This window comes from Hippocampus zosterae, chromosome 11, assembly GCF_025434085.1.
Source record: "Hippocampus zosterae strain Florida chromosome 11, ASM2543408v3, whole genome shotgun sequence".
In the NCBI taxonomy this organism is placed as follows: domain Eukaryota; kingdom Metazoa; phylum Chordata; class Actinopteri; order Syngnathiformes; family Syngnathidae; genus Hippocampus; species Hippocampus zosterae.
In genome coordinates this window covers 3,048,856-3,068,522 of record NC_067461.1, presented here as the reverse complement: position 1 = coordinate 3,068,522, position 19,667 = coordinate 3,048,856, and the positions used below count along the sequence as shown (strand labels likewise).

Below are 19,667 nucleotides of genomic sequence, written 5' to 3'. Positions count from 1 at the left end.
GTTCATGTCTTTTTCTTGACGTGCGCGTGCATACTAGAGCGCGCGCGCGACCTCGACGTGAAGGAACGCGTGGCTCACGTGACCACGCCCACACGAACAATAACCGGCCGCTGCCGTCCCGCACAAGGCAACCGGGGCCAGACGTCTGTCAGGTCGGGGGGGACAAGGACAAACCGTGCGTGTGTATGACCCAGCCACAAGTCGGACAAGCATCCCGTTATTTTCAACTACTTGTTTTGAATTTCTTTTACTCCCCTTGAAGTCAAGTTTCGAAGACCCACCGAAAAGATGATGACCATGACTCACATGGAGAGCACGGTGCGCTACGACAACGGCTACGAGGATGAGTACATGCTCCAGGAGGACGAGTGGGACCGGGACATGCTGCTCGACCCGGCCTGGGAGCAACAGCAGAGGAAAGTAAGTCCAAAAATTGGCCCTTGAACGCATCAAAAACACTCGACCTCATGGTAGTTACTAAGCACAGCACACAGTTGTCAACTAGTGCAGTTTTGCCTCCTAGCACGTAGTTATCTCACTCGTGAGGCAAAGCAAGGCTGGTTAATTGACAGTATATACCACATTTCATACACAAGGCAACTAACTCAATATGTTTCACACAACCAAAGGCGCAACACGGAGAAGAGTTTACAAACAAAACAGCTCAACACATTCAAAGACAGAGAAAACAAAATTAGTTTATACTGTCTCTGTCCTATGTGTTGTGTTGTTATTTTTGTTATTTTTGACTTCAAAATGGCGCCGCGAGAGTGGCTGCCTTTCCAGCAGCTCCTATTTTTTTGTTGTTCTACTTCTTCCTTTCATAACTTTGCTGCTGTGAATCTGGAATTTCTCCATTGTGAGACTAATAAAGGTTTTCTTCTTCTTCTTCTTCTTCAAATTTCTAAAAGAAAGAAGCTTGACAACGTTTCCATGGCCTACATGCAGACATTCAAAACCAAATTAAAGAAATTAAATGTCGATTTCTAAAATTACTAAAAAGCCATCCGGACAGGGGAAAATAACATTTTTTTTTATAATCTGCATTTAAATGCATTTACACTATGCATTGACTTCTGTTAGCATTTTTTTTTACCATTTCCATGCAGCATAACCGCAAAATGCCGCTTCACCATGTTCTCTTTGACCTCTGGCGTCCAGTGAGGACAAAGAGTGTACTAGTACATGGACCTTAAAATAGTCGGACAACAATATCAAACAATTCAGTGCACTAGTAGAACAACTGTGTCTTACTAGTAAAAATTTTCCATGAACGTCCATCTGCGCACTCATAGGACCACCCTGGCATACTCGTTGAGCAACTAGTTGGCATTTGCATGCCACTAGTACCGCTAGTGATGCTCTCAATGTCAATTAGTAGAATTTTATAACATTACTACTAGTAGTGCACAATTGTAAACTAGTGCACGGTTTTGCCTCACTAGTAGGGTGTACAGTGGTTGCTCAATTCGTGAGGGCAAATTATTCGAATGGCAACAGGTGTCTACACAGGTTAATTGCATCTTCTGCCATCTAGTGGACGAGCATTCAATTGTTCTGCCTGTCACTGTCGATAGGTGAACATTATTTAGTGATCTGTTCCGTTTAAAACGGCGAAAGCATACACTTGAAATTTAATCAAAACGAAGTGAACTGTTGCCAAACTTCCAGTCATGGACTCCAGCAGTCTTCCGCTGGCTCTTTGACGGACGGGTCCCAGCACGGCTAACAATAGCCCTGCTTTCCAGCGGCTCTTCTCTCTCTCTCTCTCTTTCTCTCCGGTGATACGTTTGGAATGCGAGCTGTCAACAGATGCTCCCAAACACACGATGACGCTCTCGGGATTTAGAATGGCCGCTGCCTTCTAATTTTAACCACCGCCACTGGCAGGCATTGTAGTAGGGCTAAGCCGGCTGTCCTTGGTGCGGAATGCTTTTGTTTATAGCGACGGCACGGCAGAAAATATTGCACCAGCCGGGCTGAATTTAGCCTCGGGACCCCCTCACCCCCTCCATGCTCGCAGTTGATTTTAGGGCTTTAGGATCTGGCTTCTTTGCACAGCTGGAGGCACCACCTCAAATGTCTCTCCTCCAACACACTCACACAGAGCCCCTCCCAACGTCAGGATGAGGGAACGGTTTATTTTTGGCAACACAAGGGATACATCACAATGACAGTATTTTGAGGAATTTTGTAAACACGATTATGAATCCCATTTGTTCATCATGTCAAGGACAACATCTGTATTTTTTGTTATACTTTTCAACAAAACATATGAAAATAGCTTTCGGTGCAAAGTGAAACTTTAAAATGGATGGATTATCATTTTAGAGTCAATGATAGTAATTTGCAGATTATACGGCAAGGTAATACTTATTTTCTCATGAAACACTGTTCACATCTCCCTGCACAAAAGCTGACATGTGACGTGAGGATTCATTCATTCAAAGGCCAAAAGTCGGATTTCATTTTATAATCCTCATACAGTCATGCGCCTGCCTCTCTGGCACTTCTTTCAAGGTAGGAAGAATGATTGAGATAAGAGCGCCTGTAACCAATCACATGCCCATACAGTGACGGACAACAGGGAACAATTTCTCCGTCCGCGTGACATTTTCACTGTCGCTGACACGACGACACATTGTGACGTTATTCTCCCCCATCGGGTCCCTTATCGTGACGCACAACAGAGCCCTCTATATTTAACACCTTATATCAGACGGAATGCTGAGCTCTGCGGTCGGTACCCGGCTCTTCAGCCATTTCTGGCGAGTGAGCGATCCGACAAAAATAGGAGGAGAAGGACAATAATCCCATCTTAACTGGATTTACAGTATCTCTCAGAAAGCACATTTGTTCCAATGCTACGGATGAAAAGAGGTGATATTTGACACTTCGGTGTCAGTGCAGGCCAAACTTAATTTGAGAAAAGGCACACATAATTATTAGGAAAGCTGGCGGTACGCCACCTAAAAAAATGCCACTGACAGTATGAAAACTAAAATAATAATCTTCCCTTTAGGTTTCTTGGTTCCGGTAAGTATCAGCAATCTAGATGTACAATTTTGCAGACCAAAGGACCACGCAATTGACAGAGTAAATCCAGAGGCCTAAGTTGACCTGCCATCCGTGACACGAATATCTGAGTGTCATCTGGAAAGTTGTGGTCGGACACTTGGAAGGGACGTATTAACTAGCCTAATGGAAGCATGTACAGATTTAACAACAGTGGTCCCAGGATTGACCCCTGGGGATCACCATAGCTCATAGCCATTTATTCTGAGGCACGGTTACCTATTTCACCAGAATACAAAGGCAGTCTGTCTGTAACCTCTGCATTATTGTTGTTTTTTAAAAGATTCCTACCAAATATATAGCGCCTGGTCATTCTAGAACTTTGTAGTGGTCTGCACGATGCTGCTGCGGAATGTAATGTTTCATTATATCCTGTCATCAAGCTTGATTGACTTGCTGTCTCTGTTCCGGTAGACCTTCACTGCCTGGTGTAACTCCCACCTGAGGAAAGCTGGCACTCAAATTGAAAACATTGAAGATGACCTAAGAAACGGACTGAAACTCATGCTCCTCCTGGAAGTGATCTCAGGTCTGATTACAGAATGCTGCGATGCTAGTTCATTTCTGAATGTACTGATCTACATTTGTCTGAACGGGTTTCTGTCGTTGCGGACGTTGTATCGGTCTGTCGTGGTGAAGAAGGAGCTGAGCCAAAGGGCGAAGCTCTCAATTTACCGGTCGATCTACGTCCCAAGCCTCATCTATGGTCACGAGCTGTGGGTCGTGACCGAAAGAACGAGATCCCGGATACAAGCGGCCAAAATGAGTTTTCTCCGCAGGGTGTCCGGGCTCTCCCTTAGAGATAAGGTGAGAAGCTCGGTCATCCGGGAGGGGCTCAGAGTCGAGCCACTTCTCCTCCACATCGAGAGGAGCCAGATGAGGTGGCTTGGGCATTTGATTCGGATGCCTCCTGAGCGCCTCCCCGGTGAGGTGTTCCGGGCATGTCCCACCGGGAGGAGACCCCGGGGAAGACCCAGGACACGCTGGAGAGACTATGTCACCCAGCTGGCCTGGGAACGTCTCGGGATCCCCCGGGGAGAGCTGGAGGAAGTAGCTAGGGAGAGGGAAGTCTGGGCTTCCCTGCTAAAGCTGTTGCCCACGCGACCCGGCCCCGGATAAGCGGTAGATGATGGATGGATGGATGGGTTTCTGTCGTGTCCCCCTCCCCGTGTACAGTATTTACTCACATGACCTTCCCACAATGGCATGTTGGCAGGTGAGAGGTTACCTAAGCCGGACAGAGGGAAGATGCGCTTTCACAAGATTGCTAACGTCAACAAAGCACTGGACTTCATCACGAGCAAAGGGGTCAAACTGGTCTCCATCGGAGCTGAAGGTACCAGACGCCTCGGCAAAACATACGGAACAGATAATATTACGCTCACGTTCGCTAATAGGATTTGTGTTTGCGTTTCAGAGATTGTGGACGGGAATGTGAAGATGACGCTTGGAATGATCTGGACAATAATTCTCCGCTTTGCCATTCAGGACATTTCTGTTGAAGGTCTGTTGATGAAAAAAATCTATTATTGTATTCCACAGAAGCGCAATGTAAAAAAAATATATATATATACTATTGTACCGCTAACATCTGCGCAGAAACATCTGCCAAAGAGGGCCTCCTCTTGTGGTGTCAAAGAAAGACTGCCCCCTACAGGAATGTCAATGTTCAGAACTTCCATGTGAGGTAAGTCAGCATTTGACCTTCCAAAGTAATGGAAGTGAGACATTTCACAGCTAACGACAGAATTTTTCCCCTTTCTCAACACACTGTTTCATCACGTCATAGTTAGCATAACACAAGCAAATGCAACTTTTAGCGCGTATCTACAAAATGAAGAATTCAGCTCCCAATATTTGGCAACCCTAAAACTCGCCGTTCGAATGCCCTTCGAAGACAAACAAACAACAACAAAAAAAAGGTGCCTCTGTGAACTGACATGTTGGCTCTCTCTGCTCATCGTCCGGTGAAGCTGGAAGGACGGCCTGGCCTTCTGCGCCCTGATTCACAGACACAGACCCGACCTGCTCGACTACTCTAAGCTCAGCAAGGTGTCGTGCGTGTGCATGTGTGTCACCTGTAACCTGCGATGCCGTGTCACTGACATGCACACGCGGTCATAACGTTTCACGGTGTGAGCCGATTAGAAAAAAAAACAACAACACACACACACATGAAAGTGTGCACTATGAATTAAGTTTAAACTAATAATCGCTTTATACACTCATGGCTTGCGCTGGATCGCATGCAATAAAATGAAGGCGGAGAGTTCCATCCATCCACTTCCTGTGCCACTTTTTCTCATTCAAGTTACAGTTGGGGTTGGCTGACTGTTTAAAGCCACGCTCTGTTGACGTCTACTGTCATTTAAATGAGGACATGTGGTGTATTTAACCCTTGTGTGCTCCAAATTAAAAAGGCCTTAAGTTACGCATTTTACAATTTTTGTAATGATGTATTTTGTGTTATAAAAACATTCTTTTTTTTTTTTTTTCAAACACTCAAAATGTTCAAAGGCATCTGTGCTATCCATACATATATAGTTTTTATTAGTTCTTTGGGATTTTTTATTCTTTATTTTTTGCAAAACGGAAAAAAAAAATTGTGTCTGGAGGTCCCAACCAAGCCCTACTAACAATCCCGACCGGACGTGTTCATGTAAAATGCATTGGTTTGAAGCCTCCTGCAAAAAGGCAAACTCATTTGCGATCCTCTGGCGCCACCTAAAGTTGCAAAATTGGAATGGAATGAAATGCATGTATACACATTCGGTTTATGATGCATTCAAAAATATGAATTATAATGGGTCTCTATGGTGCAAAATATGTAAATTGTGAAGATTAAGGTATCAAAACGTTTTTTTATTATTGCTGCAATGCCTGAGAATTATCAGCCGGTGACGTCATTAAATTTAGGCGATTTTAGAACCCCTCCATAAGTTTCAGCTCTTTCGTGTTTTTCTGAATGCCTTTGCCTTTGATTCAAAGACATCATTTTACATTTATCGCAAGCGGTGCACTACGAGGGTTAAAGCAACCGCATTGCCGCCTTGAAGTCCCAAACGCACAAAGGGAAACGCTATCGATGGGAGAGTTTTCGATTGAAATGTATCCAGGGGAGAATCACAATTGCACATTTATATTCCGAGTGTGGCCGCTGCGGCCGTTCAGCAGGAGTAACTCATCCGTCGTCGGTCTCACAAGCAGAAGCCCTCGCTTTTCAACACTAGCCGGAACGGTCGTGGAAACATGAGCTTCGCCCCCCCCACCCCGGGCTATTACAGTCACCTCGCGTACCTCGCGTATGCCGCAGAGACCGCTTGTCCTCATGAGAGTTAAGAAGATCACACGAGCTCAGTGGAGTATCACAACGAGGCGCATCGCAACTTTTAGGCCACTTCCCACTGCCCCCCCCCTCGCATTTTCCCACCACACACACACACGTTCAGTCACCCGTGGTCTTTTGGAGATTACAGACGGTGTCACCGTGCAGCTGTTGAGCTTGGCTCCAGGTGAGCGTTCCTGTCGGGCTCGCATTGTTGACGCATAGCCTGGCTAGGGGCTGTCCTCCTGTCTGTCCAAGCATCCATCCTGGCATCATCTGATCCCTCCATCTCATCCTGTGCTGGATGGGAGGAGCAGCTGGCCTTGCCTGTTATGTCGGCAGCAAGCCGCCTTTGGCGTGCAGAGAACAATGGCGGCGGAACTTCCGTATGATCCCTTTACCCCCCCCCCCCCATCGACCGACCGGCCAGTTTAGCGGGAACGCACTTAGCTTGGTCCCATACGCCGCTCGGCCACGTGTACTGTGACAAGAGTCAAATGTATGAGTAAAGGTACTCAAAATACAGTGACCCCCCCCCCCCCCCCCCCGACTGTTTATGGTTCACCGTTTCTATTTTTGGTGTCTCGTGTTGGTGTAAAAACTCACCTTTCAAGATGCTGCCAGAGTCGTGGCTAATAGGAAAGTAGAAATTGGTGTAAAGGAAGTGGGGGGGGGGGGGCTGTGTTTTAGGCCGGGTAGTTAGCAGAAGCGACTTTACTCATACTGTAGGCTGTGTGACTTCAATTCCGATCCAATCCAGTTCCCGCTCAGTGACAGAGTGTAAATAGTTGTTTTTCGCTTGACCTGACCTGTGATTGACCGGCGACCAGTCCTGGGTGTCGTCGGCCTTTTGCCCCAAAGTCAGCCGTGATAGCCTCTGGCTACCCGCTTCCCTGAACAGGAGAAAACTATGATGGCAAATCCAATTTCTTATCATGAGATAAAGTATTTTGGAACACAACCCGAATGAAGTTCATTCATTCATTCATTCATCTTCCGAGCCGCTTGATCCTCACGAGGGTCGCGGGGGGTGCTGGAGCCTATCCCAGCTGTCTTCGGGCAGTAGGCGGGGGACACCCTGAATCGGTTGCCAGCCAATCGCAGGGCACACATAGACGAACAACCATCCACGCTCACACTCACACCGAGGGACAATTCAGAGTGTTCAATCAGCCTGCCATGCATATTTTTTGGAATGTGGGCGGAAACCGGAGCACCCGGAGAAAACCCACGCAGGCCCGGGGAGAACATGCAAACTCCACACAGGGAGGCCGGCGCTGGAATCGAACCCGGTACCTCTGCACTGTGAAGCCGACGTGCTAACCACTGGACTACCGGGCCGCCCCCCGAATGAAGTTGTCGCAATGAAATAGTACAATTGGTACAGGGGTTGCAATAAATAACTTTTTTTTTTCTTCTAGTCTGGCAACCTAATTCCAAGAACATTATTTCATCCCCCCTGTAATATATCAGCTTTATTTTTCTAACACTAAGACGTTATCCTCCTAACTTTTCTTTTTTTTTTTCTCTCTACTTTGGTCGATTGAAATTCTTCAAAACACCCAAATCATATTTGGCCAATTGTCATGGATTCACCCGCGCATACAGTGTGTGTGTGTGTGTGTGTTGAATTAAATCCGAAGCATCTGCAGATCGCTTGGCCCTTGTCAGCTTCGAACACCCTACACAGATAAATCGCTTGATCGGAAACCGCAATTAACGACAGAAGGAGTCATTAAGCGCATTCCGCAATTGTCGGGCCAAAACGTTATCGATTTCCACGAGCGGTCTCGCTGCACTTCAGTCTAATAAAAGCTCCCCACGTGAGCGTTTTCGGCGTCAGATCCTCAGAGAAATGAACATTGCATGCAAGTGATGAGAGGAAGTATAACGTGTCCGCCGTTGCATGAAGGTCAGGCCCCCCGCTGGCATTCGAAGTCCGGCATTGCTGTTTGGTGACGTGGAATTGAGCATTTCTTTATTTAGGATGATCCTCTGGGGAACCTGAACCTGGCTTTTGACATAGCGGAAAAACACCTGGACATTCCCAAAATGCTTGATGCCGAAGGTACGGTACTCGTTTAGGAAAATTGAAAAACTTTTTTTTTTCTTCACAATTTCTTTTTTGTAATTTTGAGCATTTGGACGTTAAAAAAAAGTGGGGGCCGTAAATCACTACTTGTAGCTGTAATTGTAGTTTCAATTGCCAGACAATTTTTATGATTCATGTTTTTATTCTTTTGTCAGTCCGCTACAATAATTTTTCATTTTGACCCCCCCCCCCCCCCCCCGCCCCCTGCAGATATCATCAACACCCCCAAGCCTGACGAAAGAGCCATCATGACGTATGTGTCCTGCTTCTATCACGCTTTTGCTGGCGCCGAGCAGGTTGGCAAAATCATTTGATCCCATAACACGATTAGCTTTTCCAACCTCACGTGCTCATATTAATATATCCTCAAATCCTGAAATCCTCAAAATGTTTCAGTGCCGTGACGTGGTCACGGTACGTAATGTTCTTGCGGATTAAAATAATAAACTTAACTACACTTTATAGGAGTAAAATCTGCCTTATTTTTTTAATGAACGTTTAGGCCTACTAGGCTACTGTATTTTAATTTCGCTCATTTCGTTGGTACTTGGGCAGCCAAGTAGCGGTAATGTTTCTTTTTTAGGCAGTACTTTGACGACCAATGAGTTCAGTTGTCATTCCCTTAGCACATTTGCACTAACAGTGAAACCAAAATGGATGCTTTGAGAATAATATTGGAATTATTGAGAGAATGGCCCACCTTCGCTCACTGTAACGAGATTTTTTTTTTTTTTCGTCTTCCCTCAGGCCGAAACGGCTGCCAACAGAATCTGTAAAGTGTTGGGTGTAAACCAGGAGAACGAGAAGCTGATGGAGGAGTACGAGAGGCTGGCCAGCCAGGTAACCATGACGAAAACTGCCGCACTAAGAGTAGCTGCTAAATAGTTCAATTTACACGATGAATGAAGCGGGACTTTGTAGCTCTCAAGGTTTCAGAAGAGAGAAAAAAAAAGAAGCAGTTTGTGGGTAGTTCAATGATAAACAGATGTAGCGTCAGTATCCATCAGTAATTGTACTGTAATCGAATATACTTGACAGTGAGCCACAAATATACAGATTAAAAATGGATTACAATACAGTACGCGATTTATAATCCTCATTCTTTGAGCTGTCGCTTTTCCCTCCTCAAATATGACATTCGAAGCAACCTACGAATCCTCATGCTAGCCAGAATCAAAGAACCGCTCAGAACCAGCCGACGACACATTTCAATGAATCCCGCAAAGCTTTTTCCACAGTCTTCCCAACCGGCATCATGTCGTGATGTTAATGATCTCGGGGTGGCCCTCTCCAGCTGCTGGAGTGGATCCGCCGCACCACTCCCTGGCTGGAGAACCGGACCCCGGAGAAGACCATGGCAGAGATGCAGAGGAAGCTGGAGGACTTCCGGGACTACAGACGCCAGCACAAGCCTCCCAAGGTGCAGGAGAAGTGCCAGCTGGAAATCAACTTCAACACCCTGCAGACCAAGTTGCGCATCAGCAACCGGCCCGCTTTCATGCCCTCCGAGGGCAAGCTGGTATCTGTAAGTGACTCCAAATCCTTCATTCACTGAACTTGGCATCATCATTTGATCCCATAACACGGTTAGCTTTTCCAACCTCATATCCTCAAATCCTGAAATCCTCAAACTGCGCATAATGTTTCAGTGCCGTGACGTGGTCATTGCCAGGCCAGGAGAGTGTGCTGATTATTATTATTATTCATTCATTCATTCATCTTCCGAGCCGCTTGATCCTCACTCGGGTCGCGGGGGGTGCTGGAGCCTATCCCAGCCGTCTACGGGCAGTAGGCGGGGGACACCCTGAATCGGTTGCCAGCCAATCGCAGGGCACACAGAAACGAACAACCATTTGCAACCACACTCACACCTAGGGACAATTTAGAGTGTTCAACCAGCCTGCCACGCATATTTTTGGAATGTGGGAGGAAACCGGAGCACCCGGAGAAAACCCACGCAGGCCCGGGGAGAACATGCAAACTCCACACAGGGAGGCCGGAGCTGGAATCGAACCCGGTACCTCTGCACTGTGAAGCCCACGTGCTAACCACTGGACTACCGGGCCGCATTATTATTATTATTATTATTATTATTTAACCCCCCGCCCCCCCCTCCCACCCTCTCTGATGATTGTGCCTTCAGGATATCGCCGCAGCATGGCAGGGCTTGGAGCATGCGGAGAAAGGCTACGAGGATTGGCTCCTCACGGAGATTCGCAGGTTGGAGAGACTGGACCACCTGGCCGAAAAATTTCGCCAAAAAGCCACAAATCACGAAAATTGGGCCGGCGGTGAGCAGTTGTACACACGGTCCATCTCAGAACTCCACACACACACCTGTTCAAATGCAAGATTTTCATTCATTCATTCATCTTCCGAGCCGCTTGATCCTCACTGGTCGCGGGGGTGCTGGAGCCTATCCCAGCCGTCTCCGGGCAGTAGGCGGGGACACCCTGAATCGGTTGCCAGCCAATCGCAGGGCACACAGAGACGAACAACCATTCGCACACCCACTCACACCTAGGGACAATTCAGAGTGTTCAATCAGCCTGCCATGCATATTTTTGGAATGTGGGAGGAAACCGGAGCACCCGGAGAAAACCCACGCAGGCCCAGGGAGAACCTGAATCGGTTGCCAGCCAATCGCAGGGCACACAGAAACGAACAACCATTCGCACTCACAACTAGGGACAATTTAGAGTGTTCAATCAGCCTGCCACGCATGTTTTTGGAATGCGGGAGGAAACCGGAGCACCCGGAGAAAACCCACACAGGCCCGGGGAGAACATGCAAACTCCACACAGGGAGGCCGGAGCTGGAATCGAACCCGGTACCTCTGCACTGTGAAGCCGACGTGCTAACCACTGGGCTACCGGGCCGCCCTGCAAGATTTTCATCATCTTAAAAAATAAATAAATAAAAAATTTTAAAAAACGAGCCCGAGATGGAGAGACTTTGAAGCCGTGCTAATCAATAATAATCACAACTAAAAAGAAACCTTTCAGAGAGAGAAAGTAACAATTTGGAATGTGGCTGTGTTTAAATTGGGAACAACTGCAGCCAGCACACCACTGCTACCATTTCAAGTGCGCCTGATGAACCCCAAATAAAGTTTATAAGTCACACGGAAAAAGTTTTGAAATGACTCATCATGGTGTCTCTTTGTTTTTTGTTGTAGTTTTTTTTTTATACATCACAAAAGCCAGAACAGATGTGTGTAGACTTGTAGACTTCTGTCCCCTGCTCGAGTCAGTCCACCGTCTCCACAGTGTTCATCACCGCCGTGAGAAAGTCACAACTTTTAAATCTTTCGTCTCTTAATGTGTGCTCCCAGGCAAAGAAATGTCACTCTCCCTGAAGGATTACGAAACCGCCACCTTGACGCAGATCAAGGCGATGCTTCGAAAACACGAGGCCTTTGAAAGCGACTTGGCAGCCCACCAGGACAGAGTGGAGCAGATTGCCGCCATTGCGCAGGAGCTCAAGTACGCACGCAGTTCCTGCTCCACATTATTTGCGGTCATTGTCCGAGTCCGCGTATCGGGAGTGTGAAGTCACTGCGCGGTTTATGGCGGGGGCGAATGACTGAGGCTCACATAAATCACATTAAATAAATACATTTTAAAAATAAATCACAAATTAAAAAAAAAATGTTGGATGATCACACGTTTGAAAGAGTGAAAATTGATCATTTGGAAAAGTTGGTCAGAGGTTTACAAAAGCTACTTTTGTGTGTATTTTTTGTTTGTTTATCGTACAATATCTACAACACTATCAATTTTTTTCTTTTTTTTTTTTTTTAGTATTGTACAATATATCCAACACTATCTGCGTTGGAGTAGACATGTCCAGAATGTACTTGTATATTTCCTTCTTTTGTTTTGGTTCTTATTGTTTTGTGTGTTTTTTATTTTTTATTTTTTATTGTAAAGTGTCCTTGGATGTCTTGAAAGGCGCTTATAAAATAAAATGTATTATTATTATTATTATATATAATATTTACGACCCGTTAAAAGAAACAATTACATTTGCAAAGAAAAAAATTCTGCATTTTCATCCTTTTTGTGGGGGTGGGTTGGATGAAAACAACACATCTTCTCTAATAAGAGTCCATGTTTTCTTTTCCAGTGAGCTGGACTACCACGACGTGGCAGCTGTAAACCAGCGCTGCCAGAGCATCTGCGACTTGTGGGACCGACTGGGAACCCTGACCCAGAAAAGGAGGGAAGCCTTGGAGGTGAGGGCGATGAAAGAACGCGAGCAAGACCGACACGGACCGCGCCTGTGCCTTCACGTCCTCTGGACGCACTGGCACGTGCGGCGAGTCTCCACCAGAGGGCGCTCGTGATCCACATCGGTCAACTCTTGACGGCTTTCAAAGCAAAATATCCAGAAGCGTTTCATATTGGGGGATTGGACGGAGCCATGGCTGTCATCGTGTGGCCGCTGACCGGCTCCGGTCCCACTGGCCACTTCCTGTCATCCGTGCGGACCATTCCTGACCCGCATGAGTGAGGGGCCCCGGTAAAAGGTCTGAGGATTAAGCGTGAATGACAGCAACAGAGGCCCGTTGTCTGTCCACGTCCCACTCAACACAATCCCTCTCCGACCCGAGCCAAAGTTGCGGTTAACGAGGCCATGCTAATGTTGTTCTCTCTGGGGTTAGTCGTTAGAACAGGTGCGTCCGTGAGGGTCGGGGGCCGGGCGGGGGGGTGGTAATTGGCGCTGGGATTTGTCCGGAAGAGGTCAGCTTGGACATTCGAAGCCTGTATTTTTTTTTAGGATTTATGTGGTGTCGTCATTTCTGCAGCGCACAGAGAAGCTGCTGGAGACCATCGACCAGCTGTTCCTGGAGTTTGCCAAACGCTCCGCTCCTTTCAACAACTGGATGGATGGAGCCATGGAAGACCTGCAGGACATGTTTATGGTGCACACCGTCGACGAAGTCCAGGTAGGCGCGCGGGACCGGAGTCGGTGAATGTTACGTCAATTGCGAAACGCCGTTCCAAATAAGTGGTCGTCCGGCCGCTTTTTAAACCCTTGTGTGCTCCAAATTAAAAAGGCCTTAAGTTACGCATTTTACAATTTTTGTAATGATGTATTTTGTGTTATAAAAACATTCTTTTTTTTTTTTTTCAAACACTCAAAATGTTCAGAGGCATCTGTGCTATCCATACATATATAGTTTTTAGTAGTTCTTTGGGATTTTTTATTCTTTATTTTTTGCAAAAGGGAAAAAAAAATTGTGTCTGGAGGTCCCAACCAAGCCCTACTAACAATCCCGACCGGACGTGTTCATGTAAAATGCATTGGTTTGACGCCTCCTGCAAAAAGGCAAACTCATTTGCGATCCTCTGGCGCCACCTAAAGTTGCAAAATTGGAATGACCTCAACCCAACAATGTGGCATGCTTATGTCTGTCCAAGCAAAAACAAAGCGATTGACGTAAAAATTGTGTGAAATGCTTGTTTACACATTAGGTTTACGATGCATTCAAAAATATGAATTATAATGGGTCTCTATGGTGCAAAATATGTAAATTGTGAAGATTAAGGTATCAAAACGTTATTATTATTGCTGCAATGCCTGAGAATTATCATCCGGTGCCGTCATGAAATTTAGGCCATTTTAGAACCCCTCCATAAGTTTCAGCTCTCTCGTGTTTTTCTGAAGGCCTTTCCCTTTGATTCAAAGACATAATTTTGCATTTATCGCAAACGGTGCACTACGAGGGTTAAGGAAAGTGGCCAAGTGCAAAGTATGAAAATAGATACAACATGGGGCTTCAGGTAACACTCAAGTTTGCCTTTCCTTTATCCAATGAAACTATGAGAAGAAATCACGGGATGCCTTCGGTCTTTTTGACTTCTGTCAAATCCGCCAGAAACCATTTGTAATGTTTTCCACGCTCAAACCGTGGCCATCGTAGAACGTCCTGTTCGCTGTGCAAGGCGATGCTTGAGCGGCGATTTGACAGCCGCGGAAGTTAAGTTAATGCTAAATTTTGACCATTCTCCAACTCGGTTTCATCTGATCTGGAATCGAAAGCGATCGATTGATGAAGAAATTGATGGCACCTGACAAAACGTTGGCATTTCACCACTTGCCCCCCCCCCCTTCCCTTTCGCCCGGCCTCCAGAGTCTAATTGCGGCTCACGAGCAGTTCAAAGCGACTCTCCCGGAGGCGGATGCTGAGCGACAGGCCATCCTGGGAATCCACAATGAGGTGCAGAAAATCTCCCAGAGCTACGGGATCAAGGCTAACATCATCAACCCTTACAGCAGCATCACCACCGACGAGCTCCTTGTCAAATGGGACAAGGTTAGCCCCCTCGCTTTCAAAGCCATTTTTTTAAGCCTCGCGCCCGTGGGCAATACATTGCCCGTCAGCTCCGCGTATGTCACTTCAGGTCAAGAAGTTGGTTCCGCAGCGAGACAGCGCCATGCAGGAAGAGCTGGCACGCCAGCATGCCCATGAACGGTTGAGGCGCCAGTTTGCCGCGCAAGCTAACTTAATTGGACCCTGGATCCAGGCCAGGATGGAGGTCAGACATTACATGACACTTTCATACGGTTATGGCCGTCTAATGGAGGCTAATAATATTGAAACGCATTGGCCGGCGAGGAGCAAGAGCGGCAGCGGACTCTGTGGCGTTTGTAAAGAAATTGAATCCGATGCAACCGAATGTTAATTGACCTTGCGGATCAGGAGATTGGACGCTGCTCCCTGGAGATTGGCGGCGCCCTGGAGGACCAGATGACCCAACTGAAGCAGTGCGAGCACGTCATCGTCGCCTACAAGCCCAACGTGGACAAGCTGGAGGGAGACCATCAGCTCATCCAGGAGTCGCTGGTGTTTGACAACAAACACACCAACTACACCATGGAGGTAAGAATGTCTTCCGAGCCGCTTGATCCTCATTAGGGTCGCGGGGGGGTGCTGGAGCCTATCCCAGCTGTCTTCGGGCAGTAGGCGGGGGGCACCCTGAATCGGTTGCCAGCCAATCGCAGGGCACACAGAAAGGAACAACCATTCACACTCACACTCACACCTAGGGACAATTTAGAGTGTTCAATCAGCCTGCCACGCATGTTTTTGGAATGTGGGAGGAAACCGGAGCACCCGGAGAAAACCCACGCAGGCCCGGGGAGAACATGCAAAGTCAGCTTTACAGGTGCCACGTCTGCTGATGTCTGTCTGCAAAGCTCACCAGTGACAGGGCATTGTGATTTCCGAGGAAATGTTGTAGCATTCATTCATTCATTCATCTTCCGTACCGCTTGATCCTCACTAGGGTCGCGGGGGGTGCTGGAGCCTATCCCAGCTGTCTTCGGGCAGTAGGCGGGGGACACCCTGAATCGGTTGCCAGCCAATCGCAGGGCACACAGAAACGAACAACCATTCGCACTCACACTCACACCTCGGGACAATTTACTGTAGATCGTCCGATCAGCCTGCCATGCATATTTTTGGAATGTGGGAGGAAACCGGAGCACCCGGAGAAAACCCACGCAGGCCCGGGGAGAACATGCAAACTCCACACAGGGAGGCCGGAGCTGGAATCGAACCCGGTACCTCTGCACTGTGAAGCCGACGTGCTTACCACTGGACTGCCGGGCCGCCATGTTGTAGCATGTTGATGTTTATTCATGTCCCAACTTGTTCGATGATGATTGAGGAGAGGTCTTTATGTCGAAAAACATCCATCCATTTTCTGATCCGCTTATCCTCAGCGGGATCGCGGGTGTGCCGGGGCCTATCCCAGCTGTCTTTGGGCAGTAGGCGGGGGACACCCTGAAGGCCACATTTTCAGAAAAAAAAAAAAATGAATCTCCCTCGTCGCCGTACGCTTACTGACGGATTGTCTCCCGTGCTGTCATCACATCCGCACGCGTAGCACATCCGCGTTGGCTGGGAGCTGCTCCTCACGACAGTCGCCCGCACCATCAACGAGATCGAAACGCAGATCCTGACCCGCGACGCCAAGGGCATCAGCCAGAAGCAGATGAACGAATTCAGATCATCTTTCAACCACTTTGATCGGGTAACGATTGCGACGGATTGCCCCCCGCGCGACACCGTTTGCAACACAAAGTGTGTGTTTGACCAAACAACACACACACACACACACAAACAAACAAAAAAGCTGCTTTAATTTGACACTTCAATTAAAGCATGGCCAATTTATAAAACAACTTTAAATATGCAATTTAAAATGAGGCCAACTAAATGTTTAATATATTTCGTATTTATTATTTATGGTTTGCTCTACGGCGTTGTCGCTGCTCGGTCTTGTGGAGTTATTCAGGCGCCCGATATAAACATTCAATTAGAAGCGGGCACGTGGGTGTAAATCCAGCCTTCCTTTCCCGTTCATAACGATGAGCCCTCCAACCGCAGAAGAAGAATGGTGCCATGGAGACGGATGACTTCCGAGCCTGCCTCATCTCCATGGGCTACGATCTGGTGAGGTGCTATAAAGTGCACGCGGTCGAGGTTCAATCAGAGCCAGCTAGCCTGTGGGTACATGCTAGCTTGCGCGGACGTGCTATTCAGAACCGCTCTTTTTCTACCCCATTTAGGGCGAGGTGGAGTTCGCCCGGATAATGATCCTCGTCGACCCCAATGGCACTGGAATCGTCTCCTTCCAGTCTTTCATTGACTTTATGACCAGAGAAACTGCTGACACCGACACCGCCGAGCAGGTCGTAGCGTCCTTCCGGATTTTGGCAGGCGACAAGGTTTGTGTTTGAAAAAAAAAAAAAGAATGACAGCACCACAGATCAAAACACATTCTGAGTTATTGGCGCTTCAGTGAATGTGGGACCTTGACCTACAAGCTTTTGGAGTTGTGAGTTGCCACTGGCGAAATTGGAAGTGCTTCCCTGTACGGATGCACCTTGTCTGATTTGAATCTTTGCGTTGCCTATTTGTCGATTAAAAAAAGATATATACTGTATATCCTTAATTATTTGCCGAAATACTCAGCTACTTGCCGTTTTTTGTGCTCACGCCAAGGCAATAAAAGTAGTGTTTTGCCGCCATCTTGTGGCATCTCGGCACCAATGAAATATGTTGATGGAAGTCGAGGAACTTCTTTCATCTTTCATCTTCCGAGCCGCTTGATCCTCACTAGGGTCGCGGGGGGTGCTGGAGCCTATCCCAGCTGTCTTCGGGCAGTAGGCGGGGGACACCCTGAACGGTTGCCAGCCAACTTTATTCACACAAACATATTGCTTTGCCGCCATCGTTTGGCTTCTCGATGCCAAGAAATTGGCACTGAAAGACTCAAACTCTAAAAGCCAAGGTACCACTGTCGCGTATATGCCATTCCCGCAGTTTCTGATCATATTTGTCCAATCCTCGCCTTTGCGTTGCCTCACAGCCGTACATCCTGGTGGAGGAGCTGAGGAGAGAACTTCCTCCCGAGCAAGCCGAATATTGCATCATGAGGATGCCGCCCTACAGAATCCCAGGAGCGCCACCGGGGGCTCTGGACTACACGGCCTTCTCCACCGCCCTCTATGGGGAGAGTGATCTCTAACCCTTCACATGGCAGCCCCCCCGCCTGTTACCTAGAAAAGGCCCGATTGATATACAGAAATATTCATATACAAAAATGACATGCATTGTTTTAATAAAGTGAGACCTTGCAGTTACTCTTTGGGAATACCACATCAAAAGGCATTTCCAGATGCTTTAAAGGAGACATATTATGCATTTTGAAAAACATTTAAAAACTCCCCAGTTTCAAGAACGTGTCTGTGACATGCTTTCAGAAAAAAATATTCGAGGGATCAAGAATTATTGCACACTTACTCCTCACCTTGTTGAAACAAGTGGCTGGAAATGTCATGCAAGTGACCGCCGTGACCCCGCCCCCTTTATTGCTGGGCCAATGGCGACTCAGGCTTTTGGTTTCACATTTGTGGGTGAAGAGTCCAGCGTGTATAATATACCGTTGAACGCATTCTGTCTTGTGGAGGAACATGTCATACATTTTATGTATTTGGCACAACGCAACGCAGCTCTGCTTACCTTTTAGCCTCAACGTGATAACAGGGGTTTATGGGTGTGTTTGCTTGGTAGTATCTCAGACAGTCAGTTTTCCGTAATATGTCCTCTTTAAGTTAAATGGAAAAACAAGTGAAGACGTATTGAATAAATTAATTCCCAAATTACACCCGAAAAATATATTACCCAAATGGACGGCCTGGAAAAACACATGAACACAGAAGTAAAATATAAAATAATCACTTGTGCTTTAAAGGCATACACCTACACACAAGACACAAAAGAATATTGAGATGAATAATTTCTTAAACATCTGTGTGTTTTTATGCTTTTAATGTATGTGCTGATTAAATATCTTTACTGCTGTGTTGAATTATTACTCATATTTCCTTTGCGCATGCATGTTTCAACTTATTTTTTGTTTTAGATATACACTCATTAACTCTAATTTGGACAACAACAACAGCCGGCCAGATTGGTCTACTGTAACTTTTCATTGTGCCTATAAAACAAAATGAAATAATTGTATTCAGACAATCTCTGTGTGGTCTCTTTCTGTTGAGCGAGAGGTCTACTGGCGGCCCAACAATCATCGGGCACAAAATCTTAAGGCTTCTGCAAGAAAGCAAAAGAATATTCGGGAAAACCTACTAAAAACAGCTTATTAGGGGTTAATCAGAGGCACTTTAAATGTTAGTAGGTTTTGCCGACTCCCATACTGTGAATATGACATTTGGTTCAGTTTTTTTACATCACAAACACGAACATTTGAAGAGGGTTTGTTTGTTTTGTTTATTGAACATAAAACATATACAGTAATAATTTGACAGAAAATAAGGTAGTTTGTGTGGACATTTGAGATCCACTAGATATATAGACATTTAGATGAATGGATAGATTGATAGACACTACTAACAGCTTAACTGAACGTAATTTACACGTTTTTAAAGAAAAAAAAAATCTAAAAATCGATGAATCCGCGGGTTACGCTCAGCGATTATTCAAGGCACCACTGTGAAGTACTGTTTTTCTTCCCTAATGTTGCATTCATAAAATCTTTGAGAAACAGGACTTTCAATCAGCACTGCTCAAATTAGAAAGTAAAGGAAAACTGAGATCGAAGATAGATGTGCAGAACGTATTTCCAAGTTCATCAGTAA

General features: G+C 46.5%; 2 protein-coding genes across 3 annotated transcripts in view; one reads left to right on the top strand and one right to left on the bottom strand.

The window, feature by feature from the left end:
• fam13c (family with sequence similarity 13 member C) overlaps window positions 1-19,667 on the bottom strand; it is a 386,051-nt gene that overhangs the window by 43,886 nt on the left and 322,498 nt on the right. The window lies entirely within an intron of this gene.
• actn2b (actinin, alpha 2b) lies at window positions 132-19,044 on the top strand. Of its 2 annotated transcripts, XM_052079721.1 has the most exons (21): window positions 132-420; window positions 3,490-3,604; window positions 4,292-4,411; window positions 4,493-4,579; window positions 4,675-4,762; window positions 5,049-5,127; window positions 8,387-8,468; window positions 8,703-8,788; window positions 9,240-9,332; window positions 9,787-10,017; window positions 10,636-10,783; window positions 11,827-11,977; window positions 12,621-12,729; window positions 13,303-13,443; window positions 14,632-14,814; window positions 14,903-15,037; window positions 15,202-15,381; window positions 16,391-16,537; window positions 16,894-16,959; window positions 17,076-17,234; window positions 17,879-19,044. In XM_052079721.1, the coding sequence occupies exons 1-21, from the start codon at window positions 289-291 to the stop codon at window positions 18,035-18,037; spliced, it is 2,691 nt and encodes an 896-aa protein (XP_051935681.1). In that variant the 5' UTR covers window positions 132-288; the 3' UTR covers window positions 18,038-19,044. The 2 variants fall into 2 exon arrangements, with proteins under 2 accessions (XP_051935681.1, XP_051935682.1); XM_052079722.1 differs by lacking the exons at window positions 132-420; window positions 3,490-3,604; window positions 4,292-4,411; window positions 4,493-4,579; window positions 5,049-5,127 and having other exon boundaries at window positions 4,745-4,762.